General features: G+C 39.1%; 2 protein-coding genes and 2 long non-coding RNA genes across 9 annotated transcripts; 2 read left to right on the forward strand and 2 right to left on the reverse strand.

Moving 5' to 3' along the window:
- Positions 1 to 5,037: 5,037 nt before the first annotated feature.
- On the forward strand, positions 5,038 to 9,459 carry LOC134187087 (uncharacterized). Of its 2 annotated transcripts, XR_009971061.1 has the most exons (3): positions 5,044 to 5,118; positions 6,051 to 6,104; positions 9,187 to 9,459. It is a non-coding gene; the product is annotated as an uncharacterized LOC134187087 (long non-coding RNA). The 2 variants fall into 2 exon arrangements; XR_009971062.1 differs by lacking the exon at positions 6,051 to 6,104 and having other exon boundaries at positions 5,038 to 5,118.
- Positions 9,460 to 12,870: 3,411 nt separating this feature from the next.
- LOC134186851 (uncharacterized) lies at positions 12,871 to 15,000 on the reverse strand. Of its 4 annotated transcripts, none has more exons than XR_009971015.1 (3): positions 14,869 to 15,000; positions 13,240 to 13,552; positions 12,871 to 13,170 (listed from the first exon to the last, which is right to left on the reverse strand). It is a non-coding gene; the product is annotated as an uncharacterized LOC134186851 (long non-coding RNA). The 4 variants fall into 4 exon arrangements; XR_009971012.1 differs by having other exon boundaries at positions 13,240 to 14,205; positions 14,869 to 14,959; XR_009971013.1 differs by lacking the exon at positions 14,869 to 15,000 and adding an exon at positions 13,928 to 14,862 and having other exon boundaries at positions 13,240 to 13,814.
- Positions 15,001 to 15,143: 143 nt separating this feature from the next.
- LOC134186849 (UBX domain-containing protein 11-like) lies at positions 15,144 to 16,197 on the forward strand. 2 transcript variants are annotated; one of them, XM_062654921.1, is made up of 5 exons: positions 15,144 to 15,273; positions 15,337 to 15,492; positions 15,557 to 15,861; positions 15,924 to 15,988; positions 16,046 to 16,197. In XM_062654921.1, the coding sequence occupies exons 2-5, from the start codon at positions 15,419 to 15,421 to the stop codon at positions 16,190 to 16,192; spliced, it is 591 nt and encodes a 196-aa protein (XP_062510905.1). In that variant the 5' UTR covers positions 15,144 to 15,273; positions 15,337 to 15,418; the 3' UTR covers positions 16,193 to 16,197. The 2 variants fall into 2 exon arrangements, with proteins under 2 accessions (XP_062510905.1, XP_062510904.1); XM_062654920.1 differs by having other exon boundaries at positions 15,557 to 15,846; positions 15,909 to 15,988.
- A 759-nt stretch (positions 16,198 to 16,956) lies between these two features.
- LOC134186850 (uncharacterized) lies at positions 16,957 to 19,472 on the reverse strand. The gene is made up of 4 exons (XM_062654923.1): positions 19,379 to 19,472; positions 17,717 to 17,749; positions 17,527 to 17,651; positions 16,957 to 17,466 (listed from the first exon to the last, which is right to left on the reverse strand). Exons 1-4 carry the CDS (start codon positions 19,422 to 19,424, stop codon positions 17,293 to 17,295), a joined length of 378 nt encoding a protein of 125 aa, XP_062510907.1. The 5' UTR covers positions 19,425 to 19,472; the 3' UTR covers positions 16,957 to 17,292.
- Positions 19,473 to 19,581: the final 109 nt, after the last annotated feature.

Consider the following 19,581-nt stretch of genomic DNA (forward strand, 5'->3'; position numbering starts at 1 on the left):
TAAGAAGGTGGAAAGACAACTGCCGAGAAGAGTTGCAGCTGCCAACGAAAGCTGCAGATGAAGATCTAGAGGCCTCACGAAGACCTAGACCACCCAAACGAACTGAAAGAGTTGCCTGTTTCCATGCCAGGTCAGAGACCGAAGAAGAGGATAAAGCCTCTAAACTGTGATGAAGACCACTGTCAAACTGCATCAATACATCATTGATCTTGAAGCCAGGAACCGTTCTAATGATGTGATTCAGCTTGCAAAGGCTCAAACAGCTGCGGAGAAGATGAAGCTCCACCTGAGGATCCTCTAAAGCTGTCAAACGGTCCTGCCAATCCAAAATCTTGTCCACTCGTTGGAAAACAAATTCAGTAACATATGAGGAAGATCCATATACAGGACAACCAAGGAAGTCAACACCACCATGAACCTGAACACTGCGCTGAATTTCAGTAGCAAATTTGGGGAAATTCTGGTCTCCAGACTGCCAAAAGACATTTGTTCAAATTGACATGAAGACTAAAGGAGGGACCCTTTGATAACAAGACATCCAAGAGACAAGCAACTGAAGCCCGCTGGCCAAGGAAAGAGCCATCGTCCAAATAACATAACTTCAGCTTCAAATCTGGCAATGGACCCAGGTCATTCAAAAACTCCATAAGAACGAGGGAGAATAGTAGGGGACCAAGGGGATCCCCTTGTTGCACTCCTGCAGATGACTTGATCCAAGAATTCCCAAAATGCAACATGCCTTCACAATGGTAACACCACGAGGACCACCCAAACAAGGCTGGAAACTCTTTACGTAGACGACTCAAAAAGAAGCTCGAGAGCATTCGTTAAAGGCATTTGTCATATCAATTTTCAGACAACACAAGTTGGAATCAGATCCATGTCGAGCAATAAATACAAGCTGATAGTGTGTGTGTGTATACATACATACATACATACATACATACATATATATATATATATATATATATATATATATATATGTACACACACACACACACACACACACACACACACACACACACACACACACACACACACACACACACACACACACACACACACACACACACACACACACGTATATGATAGAGATATAGCTGTAGATGTAGACAATGTCTATTTAGTTAAGCATGTAAATATATTTACCCCTAAAGATGTAAATATTGAATCTGACATAGATCTAGAATACTTAATAAGCGGGCATGTTCGGTACGCTTTGTTGTTGCACATCTAATATTAGTCCATGGGCCAGGTCCCAAAAAGACGAAGTTGCATTCCACCCACGTGAAGGCACACATTTCTTTTTACGAAACGTTAGAGGAATCCATTTAAAGCATTATTCACTTGTCCCCCTTCGCGAATGTTGTCCGTTCGGTTGCATTTGCCTATTTTTCAAGTACGCTCTGTACTCCGAGGGCAGACTCTGTTTTCTAGCATTTATAAGCATAACATTAACTTGAAGAAGAAATATATGAGTATTTAGACAGCAGCTATTCGAAACATAACGAGAGACTGGACAAACACGAACAGATCGTGCTCGAGTCTCTGCACTAACGTGCGTTAGCGGCAATGCTGTTTCTCTTGCCGTCGTCAGCAAAGACTTCTAGTGCATTTACACTTAGTGCCAAGTAGCCTTATATCCTCGTTTGCGAAGTCTTGTTTAAACTCAGCTGTATTCACACTACGTTCATAGCTATCTAGATGTACATATACCATATTTTCGCCTTTATCTTCCAGTGTCCTTGAGTCAAGGCTGTTCTAGTGTGAACGCACCTTCGTTTCTCTTCTAACCTTTGTACACGGTATATTTGTACATACTCTAGTAGCATATCCTCACCGGATCTAGATAGAAGAAACATGGATGTTTCTTGTTTCTACGAACGGACTATCACGTAAAAGGATGTCTACAAGGAGGCGGACATTGGAAGAATAACAAGGATCTAGACTGATGTAACGCTACTAGGAATAAGGATCTAGGTGATGTAATGCTGCTATATTTACACTAGGTGATACCTTTAACGAATAGCTATATAATGTGGCGTAGGCTGTATGCACTTTATTCTCGTTGTGTTATGTTCTGACTGTTTAAAGCTCGATCGATAGTCTGCAGAGTGATCTTTATTATTGTATAATGTCGACGGTTAGAGAATTAGCTGATGACGTAATGATTGAATACCATACCGCAAAGGTGTTTCACCCAGACTGGAGCCAGTGTCTTTGCCATTGCACAGACAACACTGGAAACTTAACATCTTTTAACGATGTTAGTTGGAAGACCTTCCAAAAAGTAGCGGAGACACGACAAGATGACGTCTGGCGCCTTTCTAGCAGACACTGGGAGTCTGGTCCCAAAGGATACTACTATCGTGAGTGCTATAAGAAGTATACCCGACCTAGAAAAGCCAAGAAAGTAAATAAGGTAACAGTCTCACTACACTTGTATTTTGTTCACATCAGGCAATGATTCACTCTACCTAATTTATAATACTAGTGTCAATTAGACGAGTCCACCGAATTTTCCAAGTTAGATTCTGGTCGTGATGTAGGATCAGAGACAGTAGATTCTGCAACATTGAATCGAGTGACAAGAGCAACCGCTTCCTCGAGGAATCTGTTCACTGATTTTGCAATGTGTGTCATATGCCAGAAGCAAAAGAGAATGTCAACTAATCGCCGAAAGATGGAACCTCTAACCAAATGCGAGCAGATTAAACCGGAAGCTCTTCTTCGTGCCATCGATTTAAGACAAGACGAACGGTTGATCCAATGCTTTGCAGACGACTTTGATGCTGTTGCATCAGATGTGGTGTATCACCGATCGTGTTATAGGCAATACACTAATCCAAGAGCTCTGAAGTACCTCGAAGACTCTCCCGTGGAATGTAATGAAATCTACACGAAGGCCTTTAACACACTGTGTGCCAATATAGAACCTCTACTGTTTTCAAGTAAATTTGTCCGCACAATGGTAGACATTTGCTCCGACTACAGCACATTGTTAGGGAACAGTGGCATAGAAAATGTTAATTACCGTACTGAGAAACTGAAGCATCGTTTGCGTCACCGTTTCAATGATGTCATACAATTCTACAGGCCGCATGGCTTTGGCATGCCAGATGTTGTGTACGGTCCCAATACTCCTATTTTCTGAGGTAATCAATTTTGTACATTTAATAGACGGCAATAGTGGGGTGCCTCTCATTCAGAGTTCTGTGAAAGACTTTGACAGTGCTACATGCAGCTCACCACTTCCATCTGGTCCACAACACGTGTCAACATCAATTTGTCAACGAGAGCTGTTTTACACAGCAATGCTTATTCGCGAGAGCATTTTCGAAATTCGCAACAATTTGCCTTGGCCACCACAAGCGACGGATTTGCTTGAACGTGGTATGGAATTACCTGTGCATTTTTACAATTTTCTTTGTTGGGTCATAGGTGGAGAGGATGGCGATTTTGACTTTAGCTCATCTGACACCGTCAACGTTTCCGAAAGAGTCGCTCGTCAAGTCTCTTCTATAGGACAAGACATTGTGTATTGAACCAGTAAAGGCTCAGTAAAACCACCTAAGCACTTGGCCTTGTCGATATGCAACTCTCTTCCAGGACATCATGCATTCACTGGTTGCGATAGTACGAGTGCATTCTATGGTAAAAGCAAAAAACGGTCTTTTGAAATTTTAATAAAAAATTGTACAATTCAGGCAGGCATGGCAGAACTAGGAGTAGCCCCTGAATGCTCGTTAGACACTCAAAAAAGTTGCGAATTGTTTGTTTGTCGATTGTATGGACAACAGAACTGCAGATCTATTAATAAAGCAAGGTACAAAATCTTTTGTGCTAGGGCTCCTGCGTGCCAGAACCTCCCCCCAACAGCCGATGCCCTGTCACTGCACGTCAAACTAACCAACTACCAAGCCTACATTTGGAAACATGCTCTCCAAGCCTTTCCTGCCGTCGGAAGTTGTAATGAACACGGTTGGATTGTGTATGGACAAGAGAAAATAGAAATCAAGTGGATGAGCCAGCCGCGGCACCAGATGCAATTCTAGAAGTACTTAACTGCAGCTGCAAAACTGGTTGCAACAGCAATAGCTGCGGTTGTTTTAAAAATGAACTGAAGTGTGCAGAAATCTGTCGATGTGAGAATTGCAGTAACTGTGACCGGGGAGAGGACGACACCAATGCTGTAGATATTCATAATGCTCCTATTGATGATGACGACGGCGACGACGGCGACGACGACGATGATGATAGTGATAGTGATGATATTGCTGAGAATTAAGTTAAGATAGCAGCGTATCGTCAGACGGGGGATTGACAGCGTAAATATCACAGCGACCTAGATATAGCTGCCGATTTTTAGAGTTTTATGTAAGAAATGTGGTATTAATAAATTAGAAATGTAATATTGAGTTGACTTTGGTGTAGAAAATAATTTACTTAGTTTCCAAACGTCTTTTGAATGCTACTATGTATGGTGCAACCTCGGACAACGGACCGTCAGCGCTGCTTAAATTAAAATATTTAATTTCAGCTAAACGGACACTTTTCGCAATGGGGGACAAGTGCAGAAATGCTGTACTTGGACATGTCTATCATTTGGTGATAAGAAACTTGTGTCTTCACGAGGGTGGAATGGGACTTGTTTCCTGAAGCCTTTTTTGACCTTGGCCCATAGACTATATGTAGACATGTCCTACAATGTTGAACAAGAATCGAGTTAGAGACATACAGTAAACGTGCTTGGCAGGAGTCACATGCTACGGTGTAGCAGCGGATTTGTTCCGGCTGCGGATTTGCTCCGACGTACGGTGCGCCGCGGATTTGTTCCGGGGGCTCTTATTGCTATATGGGGCTACAGCCTACAGAAAAACACCTAACGCGCGCATGAATGTTACCACTCTAGTCGGGACCCCCTTTCAGAGATCTTTCCATTGTTAACAATGGCAGCGATGAATAGGATTGAAACTAAAACGGTGAACAATGCGATGTAAAAATGAACGAGCTAAAGGTAGAGTGTTATCCGGGACCTGTTTACAAAATGCATTCTACATACTGCGTTATTTGGTAAGCCAAGCTGATACACAAGTCAAGCCGAAAGTGTGGAGCCAGGTATTCATCATTGCATATATGTAAATTGATTTATAGATCGATTGCTGTTGATAGAGTTAATATCTATCTATCTCTATGGTTCTCCACGTTTTTGTATTATTCACGCAACAGCTCACTGCAGACTAATCAACAGCACACTACTCTCTCAACGCAACGCAATACACACACGCACTATCAGACTCCCACTCGTCACTGTACATGTACTCTAATTTATTAGACAAGACCAGATGCCGTTACATATCTGATAGCTAGTATAGAGTTTGTGGATGCCTTCCAGTCTTGCCACTTTGAAGGTTATTGCGTCCAAGCCCACAGCAAAGAGCAGAATAACTTTTAGTAGGGCAGTCAGTAACTTACTGCAACAGATTTCAGTTCGCTTATTTCAGTCTACTGCAAGTATAATTTGCACTAATTAGTTTACGATTTGACTCTGAGTTTGACTTTTGGGATTTGCCAACTTTGGCAGGGGACTGGTAATTGTTCTCTGAAATAAGAATATATATATATATATATTAGTGGAATTGTTTATTGGCTAAATAGCTGTAAGCAAGCTTGGCTAGAAGCAAGCTCTGCCAGACAAAAGAGCAATGGATGTACTGTACCTGTATCTTTTGCAGTGCATCAGCTGTATTTCTCACCGGGTTGTGTAACTTTGTAAAACCAATCATAGCTTTTTGAATTTTATTAGTGGCAATTAAACTTCTATGCAGCAATTGACTGCTTTGTCTACTGTATAGTGATTGCAAAGTTGAATATATGACTGAATGTTTTTTGGTGATGTATAACATGAAATACTATGAGACACTAATATTAAGAATGCTGTTGTTGCTGGTGTTCAGTGGTATGGATGTTAAATATTTTGTATATTAGTATTGTTAAGTTGTTAACTAAAATAATAGCAATCTACATTACAAATTTTTGATGTTTTGCAGTATGAGACTGAGTAAAGGCATAATTGTTACACAGGTTATTTCCTGGACAGTTTGGTAGGATTTAAGTTGTCTTCATGTTAAAATGTCCATGTCTTTGTTTGCTTTTGTGGGACATAATTGATAAATATTTCTTAGTAGACAAATGTTCTACGAAAAATCTTTCTGGTGAAACAATTTCATAGGAAATTATGTTCAAGAGAAGTGATGACCATTTCTACTTGTATTTTGTACACCTCTCTTTTGACTTATTATGGATTCTAGAATGCCAGATGATAGTTACTCTATCTACAGTACAAAGTATATGGTATTAAATGTTTTGCATGCAGTTATCCCGATCTGTCAATCAATTATGCAAATGAAGCCAGTTATTAGATTGGGGCAACATAGGTACAGCACTGGTTATAAACTTTGTTTTCCCTTGGGTTCATCTTACACAATATGATGCAGATCAAACTGTCTATCATGGGAAGAGATCTAGACTTCTCTTGACCTGATTAGGATTTTTAATTAACATATACTATACTATACGCAGCTGTGATTGTAGATTTATGTGTATGTGTAAGTTGTTGTTGTTCAGAGGTTACTCACATACGGTGGAATTTTGATAAATGAATTGCAGGAGACACTAGAATTTTGTAATACGTGAACGCATCCGGATTGTTGTTGCACATTCAGGACATCAAAACTAAATTCATCATATCAAGGATTAATTACACTGAGGTTTGCTATAGCAAACTCCACTGTATCCCTGTGCTGTTTATAGAAATATTATCTACCTATATGTTGGCAGTGGCTGTTGGTGCTTCCCATTTGGGTGTACAATATACACAATAGATGTATGTATATGCATATACATTTAACACATTATACCAGTGCGAAAGATACCTTTCTTTGAAAGTAGACCTATGTGGCTCAAGAATAGAGTTTATGAAGTATTCTGAAAACACTGTTGACTGTAAGTGCTACAGGTTGTGATAACATAAAATTAAGTCCAGATATTGATCAATTTCTAAGCATGCCGTTCCCAAAGCACTGAAGGTTAACGGAATGACCCATACTGGCAACAGCATGTCAACTTGGTTATTGATAGGGACTTTAGAACTTCACAATGTCAAGTTTGCTGTAAACAATATACAACAGGAGTTGTATTAAACCTGAAACGGTGCTTATGAGTCTTGGGCTGACTTCATGATTACATTCAATGAACAGACAACATTACATTAATATAGTAATTGTAACCCATAAAAGATCTGTCTACCATGCTTATAGAATTGTTCCTTCATGTCACGTATCCAAGCACACAGATCGTCTAGTTGAGAGCTGCTAAGGTAAATGTATTGTTTCCCATATTTATAAATAGGAGTTTGGTATTGTTGCCCGCACCTGCACCAATACCTGAGCAAAGCTGCTGCAAGTACAAGGTACATGTCAGGCATTATATGTTTTGCGACAAAGTTGTTGAAGTCAATGTGCAGGTTGTTTGTAACCAGCACAAAATCACCCACAGTTTTTATATGAGGCTTGTTGACAAAGCATCTGTAATCCATCCACAGAGCAACACGTAAGTCAATACTAAGCCAGCACTCTCCTTCTATTGGATGTTCTCTGAGCTGCAATGAAATAACAGCAAACATTTAATCATTGATTTGACTATATATATATATATATATAATAGTGCTCAGCAGCAAAGTGACAAAAAGTCAGTTGTCATTTTTATCTTGTTGCTCACACTCACTTGAGCAAAAGTGTACATAGAAATGACAAGTTCTTTTTGAAAGTGTGAAGACCACTTTCAGAAATTGTAGCAACAAGGTACAAATGACGAATTTTTAATTGGAGTCACTGCATGATTATATATTATATAAATAGTGACCAGAAAAGTGTCTTAGTGTCCTCCTAAAACTATACTAGGAATTGCTATTGGTAGAAGCTATCTTGCTATAGCTTCTGCCTTATGTGACAATCAGAACAGAAATAGAATTACAGAGTCTACCAGGTATGTATGTTCCATAAGCTTTCTAGTAATGAGAGTGAACAATAGACATGGTGAATCTGATGTAATGAGTACTAGTCAATAGTCAATATGACTAAGCTCAATTATGACTTTGTGTCTCCATAAACCAATTTGTGCTGTACAAGAGCAACCACATATAGCACAGCTAGATGTAATTGCCACTCATTGATTACACTACAGCTTTTCGCTTTTCCTCTCTTGTTGTAATGCTTATATACTTGCGTTTGTCTTCAAAGTACTCGGCTGAGGTTTTGCAGTAACATCCCCATAGACATACATACTGCAGGTACATAGATTTTGGTGTACATACGTTTTTAGTTACAAGCGCCTGCATGGTCCATGATTATATACACAGAGAAACAGAAAGAATTACAGAAATTTTGCTGAAAACCTTTCAAATAGTTATGAAAAGCGATGCAACTGCAATTGTTGTCCGTGAGAGTAGCAAATGTCTTTTCTGTCATTAGTGTCATATACCTACATGCATACATACGCAGTTCTGATCTTTTGGCTTTGCTAGCAGATCAACAGGAAGTCTTGCGCCTCGTCCATAAAGGAGGAAAAATGGCAAATATTTTGATGATGCTTGTTTACTGGTATTATATGCAAACAATACTGAGTCCAAGTACTTGAACCAGTCACCCTGGTTCTCTCCAACCATCTTCAGAAGGGATCTTTGTAGCGTCTGATTGAACTTCTCAATCAGGCCGTTGGTTTGGGGATGGTAGGCTGTTGAAATTAGATGGTTGACTCCTGTTGTTTCAAATAATTTGTGGTTGAGGCAATTGACAAATTCCCTGCCTTGGTCTGACATAACAAGCACGGGCAGTCCGTGTCGGCAAAACAAAGTTGTGAGGAATTGTGCAACTTCTACAGCAGACTTGGTGTACAATGCAGCAGCTTCTGCCCATTTTGTATAGTAGTCCATACAAGTAATGATGTCTAAAAACACGTATTAATGTGTGGTGTGTGTGTGTGTGTGTGTGTGTGTGTGTGTGTGTGTGTGTGTGTGTGTGTGTGTGTGTGTGTGTGTGTGTGTGTGTGTGTGTGTGTGTGTGTGTTAATTGTTGCATAAATGTGTAAATGCATGAATGTGACTCAGATCTCACTTGTGCCCGGTAGGTGTTGCAGGCAGTGGACCCACAAGATCTACTCCAATTCGATGCCAAGCACTCTTCACTAGGATGGAAGTAAGCTCTGAGGAAGTTTTAGAAAACTTTGGATTTGCCTAGAATAGATCAATAACAGCTGATAACATTAAACATGCAGCTGTTGTAGATCATAGTCGTTTGCCAAGGACGTACTCTACTTATAATTTATTATTATTGTTGTTGTTGTTGTTATTATGTAGATTCCTGGTATTTTTTGCTAAGTTTGAGTTGTTCTACCTTTTGACATGTCTTACACGTCTTGATGTACTGGTCAATGTCTTCACAAATGCCATGCCAAAAATACCTGGAGCATACTTTTTTGGTGTTTTGTCTCTGTCAAAGTGACAGCCTTCCATGTGATTGTCATGGATCAACTGAAGAATCTGCTCCTTCAACTCCTTGTTTTGAATCCACTGTCTCTTGATCTTTTCACTCTCACTGTTGCTTTCAGAGTAGTACAGAACACCATTGTTCAGGGTCACCCTCTCACTAGTGAACTTTGGTATGGCTCTTTTTCTGCTTTCTGTAGCACCTTGTACATACCTTCCACCATGGGATTCACTCAAGTACCTAAACGCTTCTTGGCACGTAATAGGATTTCTATTTGACATGATGAATTTCGACAGGTGTACACAATCTGAATGCTTGAATTTAGCTCAAAGTCAGGGCTATAGCTGGTCAAATTGAAATATCATGAGCTCTAATTAAGTTATAGTCATCATTGTCAGAGCAGTGGTGACACATACTTCTTCTTTGCTAGCTGAAGACGTCTTTTCTTAGCTGTTATAATGACCCACAACAACCTTGTTTAGAGTATAGGCAATTAAATGGAAGTGTTCTGTGCTACGAATAAATCATTTAACATATACTAGGGTAATTGTAATGACCCCACAACAATTTTGTTTAGAGTGTAGGCAACTAAATGGAAGTGTTCTGTGCTGCAAATAAGCCATTTAACATATAATATAGGTAATTGGCTTATTCTTTATTTTTTGTACACAAACTGCTTGTTGCCATGCTGTAGTCACTCACTTACCTTTAATAGCACGTACTCTGATTCTTGGCATGAGAACTCGATCCTAACTCTCTCTCTCTCTCTTTCTCTCTCTCTCTCTCTCTCTCTCTCTCTCTCTCTCTCTCGATCTCTTTCTCTCGAACATTTCTTATCTACTAGCACTCTAGATCTAATGTATTAGAATTTATAGTGAGTCACTCTGCTAGTCATAATGTGACTGTTCTATTCTAGTTATGATCTCTGTGGTGCATTTGCAGCTGTCTGTAGTGATATGATGCCCAAGTGACCACAACAGGATTACCTCACAATCGAGTCTCTTCATTATAGCTTCTCTTTGTCCGTCGAGTACACTTACTCAGTTTGCTTGGACAATATTTTGAGTTTGCGTGCATATAACCGTAACTCAACAAATGTTAGTTGCTTCTATTAAATATGTAACCGTAATTAAATGCACATATTCACAAAGCAGTTTGGACTCCGCAAGTTTTTCTCTTGGCTTTTGCATGACATTCGATCACTTGACATTTCATTATACCTAAATGTGTAAAGTTCACAAATAAATTTGTTTGCAATTTTTAATTTGAGGTAGAAGGTATATGGGCTGGTACTAATCGATCCCCACCATTACTAAATCTAGAGAATTAAACATGCACATATAACACAACACATATAACACAACTTGCTTGTATGAATTTTCTCTCAACTTCCTGGAAGCATTGCAACATAAAATTTAGATCTACGATGTCTGTACTTAGTTGAGGAACGCGTGCTACATGTTAAATTGGTAAGAGGCAGTATTTACCAACTTGTTTAGAACTGGACAATTTCAAAACTATTGCATATCTTCACTGTAATGTTTCAGTTACACTGTGCTGAACTTGTTGCCACCAGCACATTCTCACACATGTACGTGCTAGTATTAGCAGAAAGAGAGGTACGTACCACTTATTCATGAAAAGGTTACACTACGCGAACACGTATGTTGTACAGTATGTCATCAAACAGTTGGTTGGAGCATTGCAGAACATTATTGCAGACTACTAGTACAACTTTAATTAAGTGCTATATGTTCATAGTAGAATTACTAGGTAATTGAATACTGGTAGAGGGTTACTGTTGATTGCTCTTGTGAAGTGTTATGGTTGACCTTATAATTAGGTGTTGTATCGCTGATAAAACACCTGCAATGGACCAATGAGCGCACCTAAAGGTCACGTGATATGTAAGCACATACTGACATTAGGTTGAAAATATGTAGTTGATAAGTAAAACGGCTTATACAAACTTCTATTATGTAAATCTTTTCAAAAAATTAATAAGTAATATCAATTTATTAATCTTAATAATAATGTTCTTTAGGTCTGTCTTCAAGTGTAGATCAGTACAGCATAATTGTGAAATCTTTAGGTAGTTTGTATACTGTTCAATTTTGGTATACGTACTTTCTAATCTAATTCTAGTTGTTTAATTAAAACAACTTTTGAATCTAAGACAACTGAATGCATATGGCATCATCTTGCAATATATACAAGTACACCAATTCTTGAAATCAGTTGTTAATTAAACATGTGCATATCTGATCATGCACTACTTCTGCAAATGTGCGGTTTCTGAAGCAAAACTACACATACAAACTTCTACTGGCCATGCTAATCTTTTGAAACAGTTTCAGTAGTTAATATTAATATATTCATCTATAATAGTTATGTATCTCACTTTAGATGAAAAATGCTAATGATTACAACGTATCCAAGTGGCTGATAGAGATGGCACTTAATCAATGTGCTTCTCATTAAAATTGTTTTTCTAGTGACGATATGAGTTTTCTACACATATATTAAGTTTGAAAGGAACTGAATGTTATATTCTTGTAATATTAGAGCTCCGATTATTTGGAATCGACCGATAAGTATGGACATATCTGATCACTACTTCTACAAATGTGCAGCTTATGGAGTAAAACTGCACATACAAACTTCTACTGGCCGTGTTAATCTTTTGAAAGAGCTTCAATAATTAATATTAATATCTTCATCTATAATAGTTATTTGCATATCACTTTAGCTGCAAAGTTGCTAATGAATTACAATGTTTCAAGTGGCTGGCAGGGATGGCACTTAATCAAGGTGCTTCGATCTGATTCAAATTGTTTTCTATTGATGATATGAGTTGTTCTACGAAAATATTAATTAAGTTTGAAAGGAATTGAATCTTCTTGTAATACCAGCTCCGATTATTTGTATTTGAAATTGGCCGATAAGTATGGGCACATCTGATCACTACTTCTCCAACCATTCACTTTCTGAAGTAAACCGCACATACAAACTTCACTGATCTCACTGATCATGTTAATCTTTTGAAACAGTTTCAATTATTCATATTTATCTCTTTATTTAATTAATATAATTAGTTGCAATTGGTTGCAAAATGCCAATAAATTCGAAGCCTTCACAAGCAATAATTTATACCAGCAACATATATAGAGGTACTACATATTTTCAATAATATTTCTGTTGCTGGTATAGTGTTTAATTAATTAAATTGAGTATTAGTATGCAAATATCTAATCACCACTTCTGCAAATGTGTGTATACAAGAAATAACTTTTCATGCAAACTTCTACAGACCGTTATAGTTTTAAAAGGTAGGATACTTGATATTAATAATACAAATTCACTAGTAGTATCTAGCTGCAATATATACGTGCTATAAAATTTTTAGAACAGTAAAAATGCCAGACTATCTATATGAGCAACAGCATGTAAGTCTATACATCATACATTTGTCTTCACTACACATAGGTAGAATATACAGGCCATAGCCGTTACAGTTTGAAAAGTATAAATCAATGCTTGTAAACATTCTTGGTAAGAACTTGGAATATCTTGCTGTTCTTAGACCTTGAGCATTTCTTGATGGCATCTGTTAACTCAAGAGTAACTACAACAAGTCAAAAAATCATGTCATACAGTTAGATTCCATTAACATTTTCACACATGCCCAACTAACATTTCAGTAAAGTTGACAGAGATCTTGGGTTCTACGTGGCATGAAATTGCGGAACAACTTGTGTCGACCAAGTGAGCTAAATCACAAAAACCTAGAAATAAGTCAGTACAAGAACACAAACTAAAACTACCTTCTACCGTCTACATATATTACAAAATCAAACCAAGATCTTGGCAGCTGCGGTGGTCTTCCAGGATCTTTCAAGATCTTGAGGTGTAAACACCCTGCCGCATGTGCAAAGACAAACAGACGACAGTTTGCTTCTGTATGTACTTTCTACAGCAAGCAAATAGACTCTCCTTGTAACCATTGCCTAAAACAATACGTATATTGAACAAAACAAATTTCTTGTGATTTCTTGACCACACCCTTAATTTTTCTTGCAGGAACCTGCACTAGCCAAGCAGCAGGTAACACGGTCGTAATGCATCCAATACTCTTGTACCGATTAGGAAAACAAGCAAAACGTTATTATTATTATTGTCGTGCTCAACCAGATCAGTCTGGTTTGTAAAGTCTATTACAAGTACCGGAAGCAAACCCTGCTTCAGAAGTGCTTAGACCATCACGACTGTCTAGAAAGAAGACATGACTTTACGAAGGATCCGAGTAGATCCCAGAAGCACTGTTTTCTGTATGTGCTGCAGGTTGTGATGACCTGGAATAATGTCCAGTCACCGTGCAATACCTGCGTGCACTGTGCCCAAAGCTCCCAAGACCACCGGAACCACCAGTGTTCGACAATGCCACATGCGGCTTATCTCCACTCGCAAGTCGCTGTACTTCGCCAACTTCTCAGCATGTTTCTTGCCAATGTTGCCATCAGCAGGACAGCTGATATCAATAAGAAGATAAGTGTTTGTCTTCTTATTTCTGAGACAGATGTCTGGACGATTGGCTTTGATCTTCCTTGCAGTGGGGATGGTGGTATCCCACATCATAGTAATGTCATCCGTCTCCACAAGCCTATCAGGATGATGCCGGTACCATTAGTATTATTATATTATTATTATTATATTATTATTATTGTTGTTGTTGTTGTTGTTGTTGTTAAACATGACAAACCAAAGAGCACATTAACTTTATTGATATCATACTACGAATAAGCCAACCATACTATAACCAATTTAAAAAGAAAATTACAATTATTATCATCATCAGAACACCAAATTATATTTATCTCAAAGTCTATCAACTCCACTGCATTATTGCATCAAACAGCTCATACCAGCAGCTCACATATGCCCAACATAACTAAACACTCAGTTCAGTAATGTACCTCAGTAACCTGGGTTAGTATGTAGATTTAACAATAACACATAAACTTTCAAATAATCAACTAATTAGACAATTGTACATCCATTTACTCCACTGCATTAGATTGACAATTAATTAATTAATTAATTAATTACAGCATGAAGGTACACACAAGGAATTTTATGCACATGCAGATTTAAACTAACTGCAACAGCAGTCTATTATAGCCTACAACACAAGTAGAAGATTACAAACGAATTTCTATTCGACATCACTGCATGCGGTAAACCAGAAATACCGAACTATTACTAGAAGTCTACACATTTGATTCTTCAAAAGCTTCAAAAACATGTCTAGATACCCATTCCATACCTTTCACTGTCGTAACCTGTCGTACGTCTATTCACACTAGATAATTATCTAGTGAATGAATTATCTAGTGATCGGAGAGTACAAGCCACCGATCGCGACAGTTCACAGCTGCAGGTTGCCTAAACTACAAAGCAGCCTCTGAAGCCTGTACAAGCTATAACATGGCCAAAGGAACAAAAATAAAGGTGTGACATGTAACACGCATGCGCTAAACAATTTCTAGGTGTCGGCAATTCTACCCCGCCCGGAACAAATCCGCGGAAGAAGACAAGACAACATAAAACAGCGTCTGGAGATCCGAGGGACAACATGTGCGCAAGCGTATGCACACCTTTTAGGTACTGCGCTTGCGCATTTGATCAACCGGAACAAATCCGCGGCCGGAACAAATCCGCTGGCACAACGGTATTGTGACATACTAGGGGACTGTGTAGTGTCATGTAACTCGCGCATACTCCTACCCTCTAGGATCAAGACTTCGCGCGCTCTTCACATCCGGGTGGTTTCTCAAGTCTTCACTCTAGAGTAAACAGTAACGTGTAGACGCGCAATGAGTTCTCCCACTTCAAGCCTCAAGAAGACCAAAAGGACACCTCTTCCTGCTATCAAAAGTCCAGACAGCCGGTACGTCTGAATTTCATTGTATACAAATAGAATATCGAATATTTGTGCACGTGTCTTTGCCTAGTAAATTGACTATCCCATACCGCCAACCGATTTCTGGTTCTTTACACAGTCCCAAAGGTCACGATACTATGGCAAGCCCAGATGCTTTGGAGAGAGAACTAAGAAAAAGTTTCCATGGCCATCAGCAGCCCTGTAGTCCTTCTGATGGCGAGTTCATTGCTTCAATGGCTCGGAGACTTAGTGTATTAGAACAGCAGCTGTTGGCTAAATGTAAGGAGATTGTAGAGAAAGACGAGAAGATAAATGTGTTGGAAGACAGGCTTGCTGTGTTAGAAGCATCACGGAGTTCGGGTTGCGTTTCAACGTGTAGGATTTGTATAGGATTGATGTTGATCGAGACACTGATTTGTTAGGTGCTGGTTCTTTAGACTTGCCAGTTACGGAGTTGCAACGGAAGTGTCTCGTGCTGCAAAAGCGACAGCAAGAAATGGAGGTTTACAAATGTGATCTACAATGATTGTGCTCTAATATTATTCAAGTACTTTGACAGAGATTTCTTGCTGACTATGGCATGATATGGGTTGGAGATGACTCGGGTGATGAAAATCATGAAGATGATGCGTATCAAGATGAGAATTTTGGTGATGGAATGTGGAGGCCTGGTATAGTGTTTGTTTGTTTGTGTGTGTGTGTGTGAGAGAGAGAGAGAGAGGGGGGAGGGAGAGGGGGGAGGGAGAGGGGGGAGGGAGAGGGAGAGAGAGGGAGGGAGGGAGGGAGGGAAGGAGGGAAGGAGGGAGCTACTTTGTCCTCTTGTGATTAACTAGTTGTATGGTATCCGTAGGCGCCTCGCGTTTGTGAGTAACACGTCCAAAGGAGTTTTCAGACCGTCTACTGAAACGCCGAGTCCTAGCTAGACAATATGTATTTGTTGAAACCCTAGCTGTTATGGAAGTAAACATGCAAACTTCCTAGTAGTTTAGATTATGTTTACAGGCCTGTATAGGTAGTCACCGTGATCAAGACACTAGAAATGTACAGTCTGGGTATGCACTCAGTTCCGTTGTAACGACAGTGGTATGGTATTTACTGACATAGAAATTGATATTGGCAAACATTGACTATCAACAGTGTTAGATGCAACACAGTGTAATAAAGGATTGATTGTAGTACGGGACGTGTGAGTAGGTGGCATTCAACTCCTGAAGGTGTTTCTTGGTTGTCAAGTACATACAATCCCTAGCTACAATACAAAGGATGGGCGATGGAAGTTCATGAAGCTCTTTTGTCGCCATTTGCTCACTTAAACACATCGTTCTTAGACTCATCTGTAGTTGGACATGGAAACAATTTTTTAAGGTAGGTCCTATCATGAAACGTGGTCATGGGGAAGAGAAATTTGAGACTTGTGTGTACACACACACACACCTATATATATATATATATATATATATACACCAAAAACTCGATGGAGAGCCATATAGGACCACGCTCATTTCTGTTTTGCAACCCAGATTAGACGCCTTGCTACGCTCGGCAATTAAGGGGTACATACATACAGCAATAGATAGTAGTAGTAGTGTGTGTGTGTGTGTGTGTGTGTGTGTGTGTGAGTGTGAGTGTGAGTGTGAGTGTGAGTGTGTGTCTGTGTGTCTGTGTGTGACAGAGCACGTTAACATGCTATTTTGATTACATGAGATTTGCAGAGTGTGAGCAATGCATTAAAGCATTGGAACAGTACTTTATGTTTTGACTCCAACAAGTTTCTAATTTTATCTAATTTAGCAGATGCTTACAGTACTATTGTAGCGTCATGCTCATTATGCTGATGATACCTCGTTTAAAGTTCATAGAAAAGAGTGAGTCACTACTGGCTAAGTGGATGGCTTTAACTTGACCATTACTAAACGCAAAAGAGACTGGGTGTTGCTTGAGTTCTTTACAACCAAGAGATAGACCGTTGCAGTCAGTGATCTTTGTGAAACATTTTTGTGTGATTAATTTGGTAACAATTTTATGAAGAGGGTTGCTTACTTGAAGAGTTCTTTGGCCATCACTATCAGTCGTAACTTGTGTTTTCACTGTCAGACTAAGACCATCACTCTTGTGTGGTATTTCGTTGGTTAAAGTAGCTGTGTATTCGTAAGTTTGCACTTGTCCTACGGAGCAGAGTTCATAAATTGATTATGCAATGTTTGCATAAGGACATTGTGGCATTGTATACCAGTGTTTGGCAGTGGTGATCTTCTAATGCTGGCTGTAACAAAGAAGATATTAGTATGCACAAATTATGTGCAAATTGTTATTTGATGGTAACAATGATTCAGACTGTTATTATATAACTTATAGCATCAACTCAAATTTTGATATTTTTGTTTGCATAAGACTTTTATACTGGAATGCTTTATAAAGTCCTCACAAATGTTTGTCTGGACTGATTTTAAGCAATTCCTGCCTAAGAAATCTAGTTAACCCTAACGCGACGTTATCAAGCACATGTCAGGGGATCAATGTAGTTAACAAAATTGGTCCAGGGGATCAATACAGGGCAGACCATTTGTGCCATGACAGAGATTTATGTCAGCCCACACTTCTTTGTCTGCTTGCTGTTTGTTCAGATAAACTATGTACACTTGAATGTCCCTAATCCGGACCTCCGAGATCCAGACACCTCAGACTGGACACTTTCACCCAGTGTAAATCCGGTCTTGGGGCTCCGAGGGTAAGCACTTTGGCAAGAAACTCCTCGTATAAACACTCAATTCTCAAGCCGTCTTGACTATAATCATGTGCCAGTGTGTAGGAGAATGCGCATGTAACGTATGTAAATGTAGTACAAAGTACACATGTACAGTACAGTGTAGTACAAATGTGTACATACTGTAAATGCATGCTATATGCCAGAGCTAGTTAGACGTTCACCAAACCTTGTATAAAATGGTCTGGGATTCCAAAGATATAACGCACGTTAGCTATCTTGATCTTCTGGACATTTTCTGGACATTTTCTAGAATCCGGACAACGGCTGGTTTTATACTGTCCGGATTAGGGAGGTTTGAGTGTATACGGAACATTGCAGGCCCAGAGTTCTCTTGACGTTGGTAAATTTGTGTAGAAAGGAAGTTTAGCCATTGGGTTACTGTCCAAGGAGCTCAGATCTGATGGGTACAGTAGTCTAGATAAGGCAGAATTTCTCAGTTATAGTTATAGGATCCAACAAGAGCAGTCACTAGACAGAGAATGTGGCAATTACTACCCATTGTCATACAAAATTAATTGTGTGTCAAATATTTATTGTGTATCAGTAGCTGAGTTGATCTCTGAATTAGCCATACCGTTTTAAAAAACTAACTGTGGTATTTTCTCCTGACTTTCTGGTCTTTCAAGTTTGGGAACTAGATGACAGGTGAAGAGTCTTTCTAACGGTAGTATGCAACAATCCTTGAGCTTGCACATCTGTTTCTTACGTGTCGTCTCATCTGCTATTGACAGTGTTTGTGGTGGGTAGTGCCATTCAGGTGATTGGCATTTTAATAATATTGCTATGACGGCAAATGCCATCATGGATTTTAGAAGCTTATAATGTTATTGCTGGGCACTGTATGTGTGCACACCACTTTTTCTGCTCTGTTGTGAGCATGTGACGCACTTGTGTTGTTAATGCTATGTTTAGTAGCCAAAATTCAAAAGATTTTGTCAGGTGACAGAAAGCTGAAGGCAATGGGGCTATCACACAATATGTCTCAAGGAAAATTCCCAAATAACTTTGCCTGAAATCTAGTGTGTCTCAATGGGAGACACTAGGCAACAGACTGCAAGTACATAATCCAGCACACAACTACCATATATGGATGACTCGTAATGCTAGAGGCGAGTGTTTGCTTACCTCCATAAGATGAAGTCACAAGAAACAGCAGGAGAAGAGATTTCATTGTTGTAGTGTTTACAGAAAGAATGGCTGGGGACTAGGTAGCATAGGTTTTTATAGTTTCAGATTCCTATATTTATTGCAACTAGCTATAGCAGTCAGCTGTTGTTCTATTGACCTGGCAGACAAATATCCGTTAATTGTTATCTAATTGTCACTTT

Source organism: Corticium candelabrum, chromosome 11, assembly GCF_963422355.1.
Source record: "Corticium candelabrum chromosome 11, ooCorCand1.1, whole genome shotgun sequence".
NCBI classification, from domain to species: domain Eukaryota; kingdom Metazoa; phylum Porifera; class Homoscleromorpha; order Homosclerophorida; family Plakinidae; genus Corticium; species Corticium candelabrum.

Bases quoted from the DNA above. Each gene is read 5' to 3' on its own strand.
- LOC134186850 (XM_062654923.1), bottom strand. From the start codon at position 19,424: ATGAAATCTCTTCTCCTGCTGTTTCTTGTGACTTCATCTTATGGAG. The intron at 17,750-19,378 runs GTAAGCAAACAC...TCTTTGTTACAG, and splicing joins TGTGACTTCATCTTATGGAG to CCAGCATTAGAAGATCACCA. The intron at 17,652-17,716 runs GTATACAATGCC...TCTGCTCCGTAG, and splicing joins ATCACCACTGCCAAACACTG to GACAAGTGCAAACTTACGAA.
- LOC134186849 (XM_062654921.1), top strand. From the start codon at position 15,419: ATGAGTTCTCCCACTTCAAGCCTCAAGAAGACCAAAAGGACACCTCTT. The intron at 15,862-15,923 runs GTAGGATTTGTA...CTGGTTCTTTAG, and splicing joins TTCGGGTTGCGTTTCAACGT to ACTTGCCAGTTACGGAGTTG. The intron at 15,989-16,045 runs GTTTACAAATGT...GTACTTTGACAG, and splicing joins AGCGACAGCAAGAAATGGAG to AGATTTCTTGCTGACTATGG.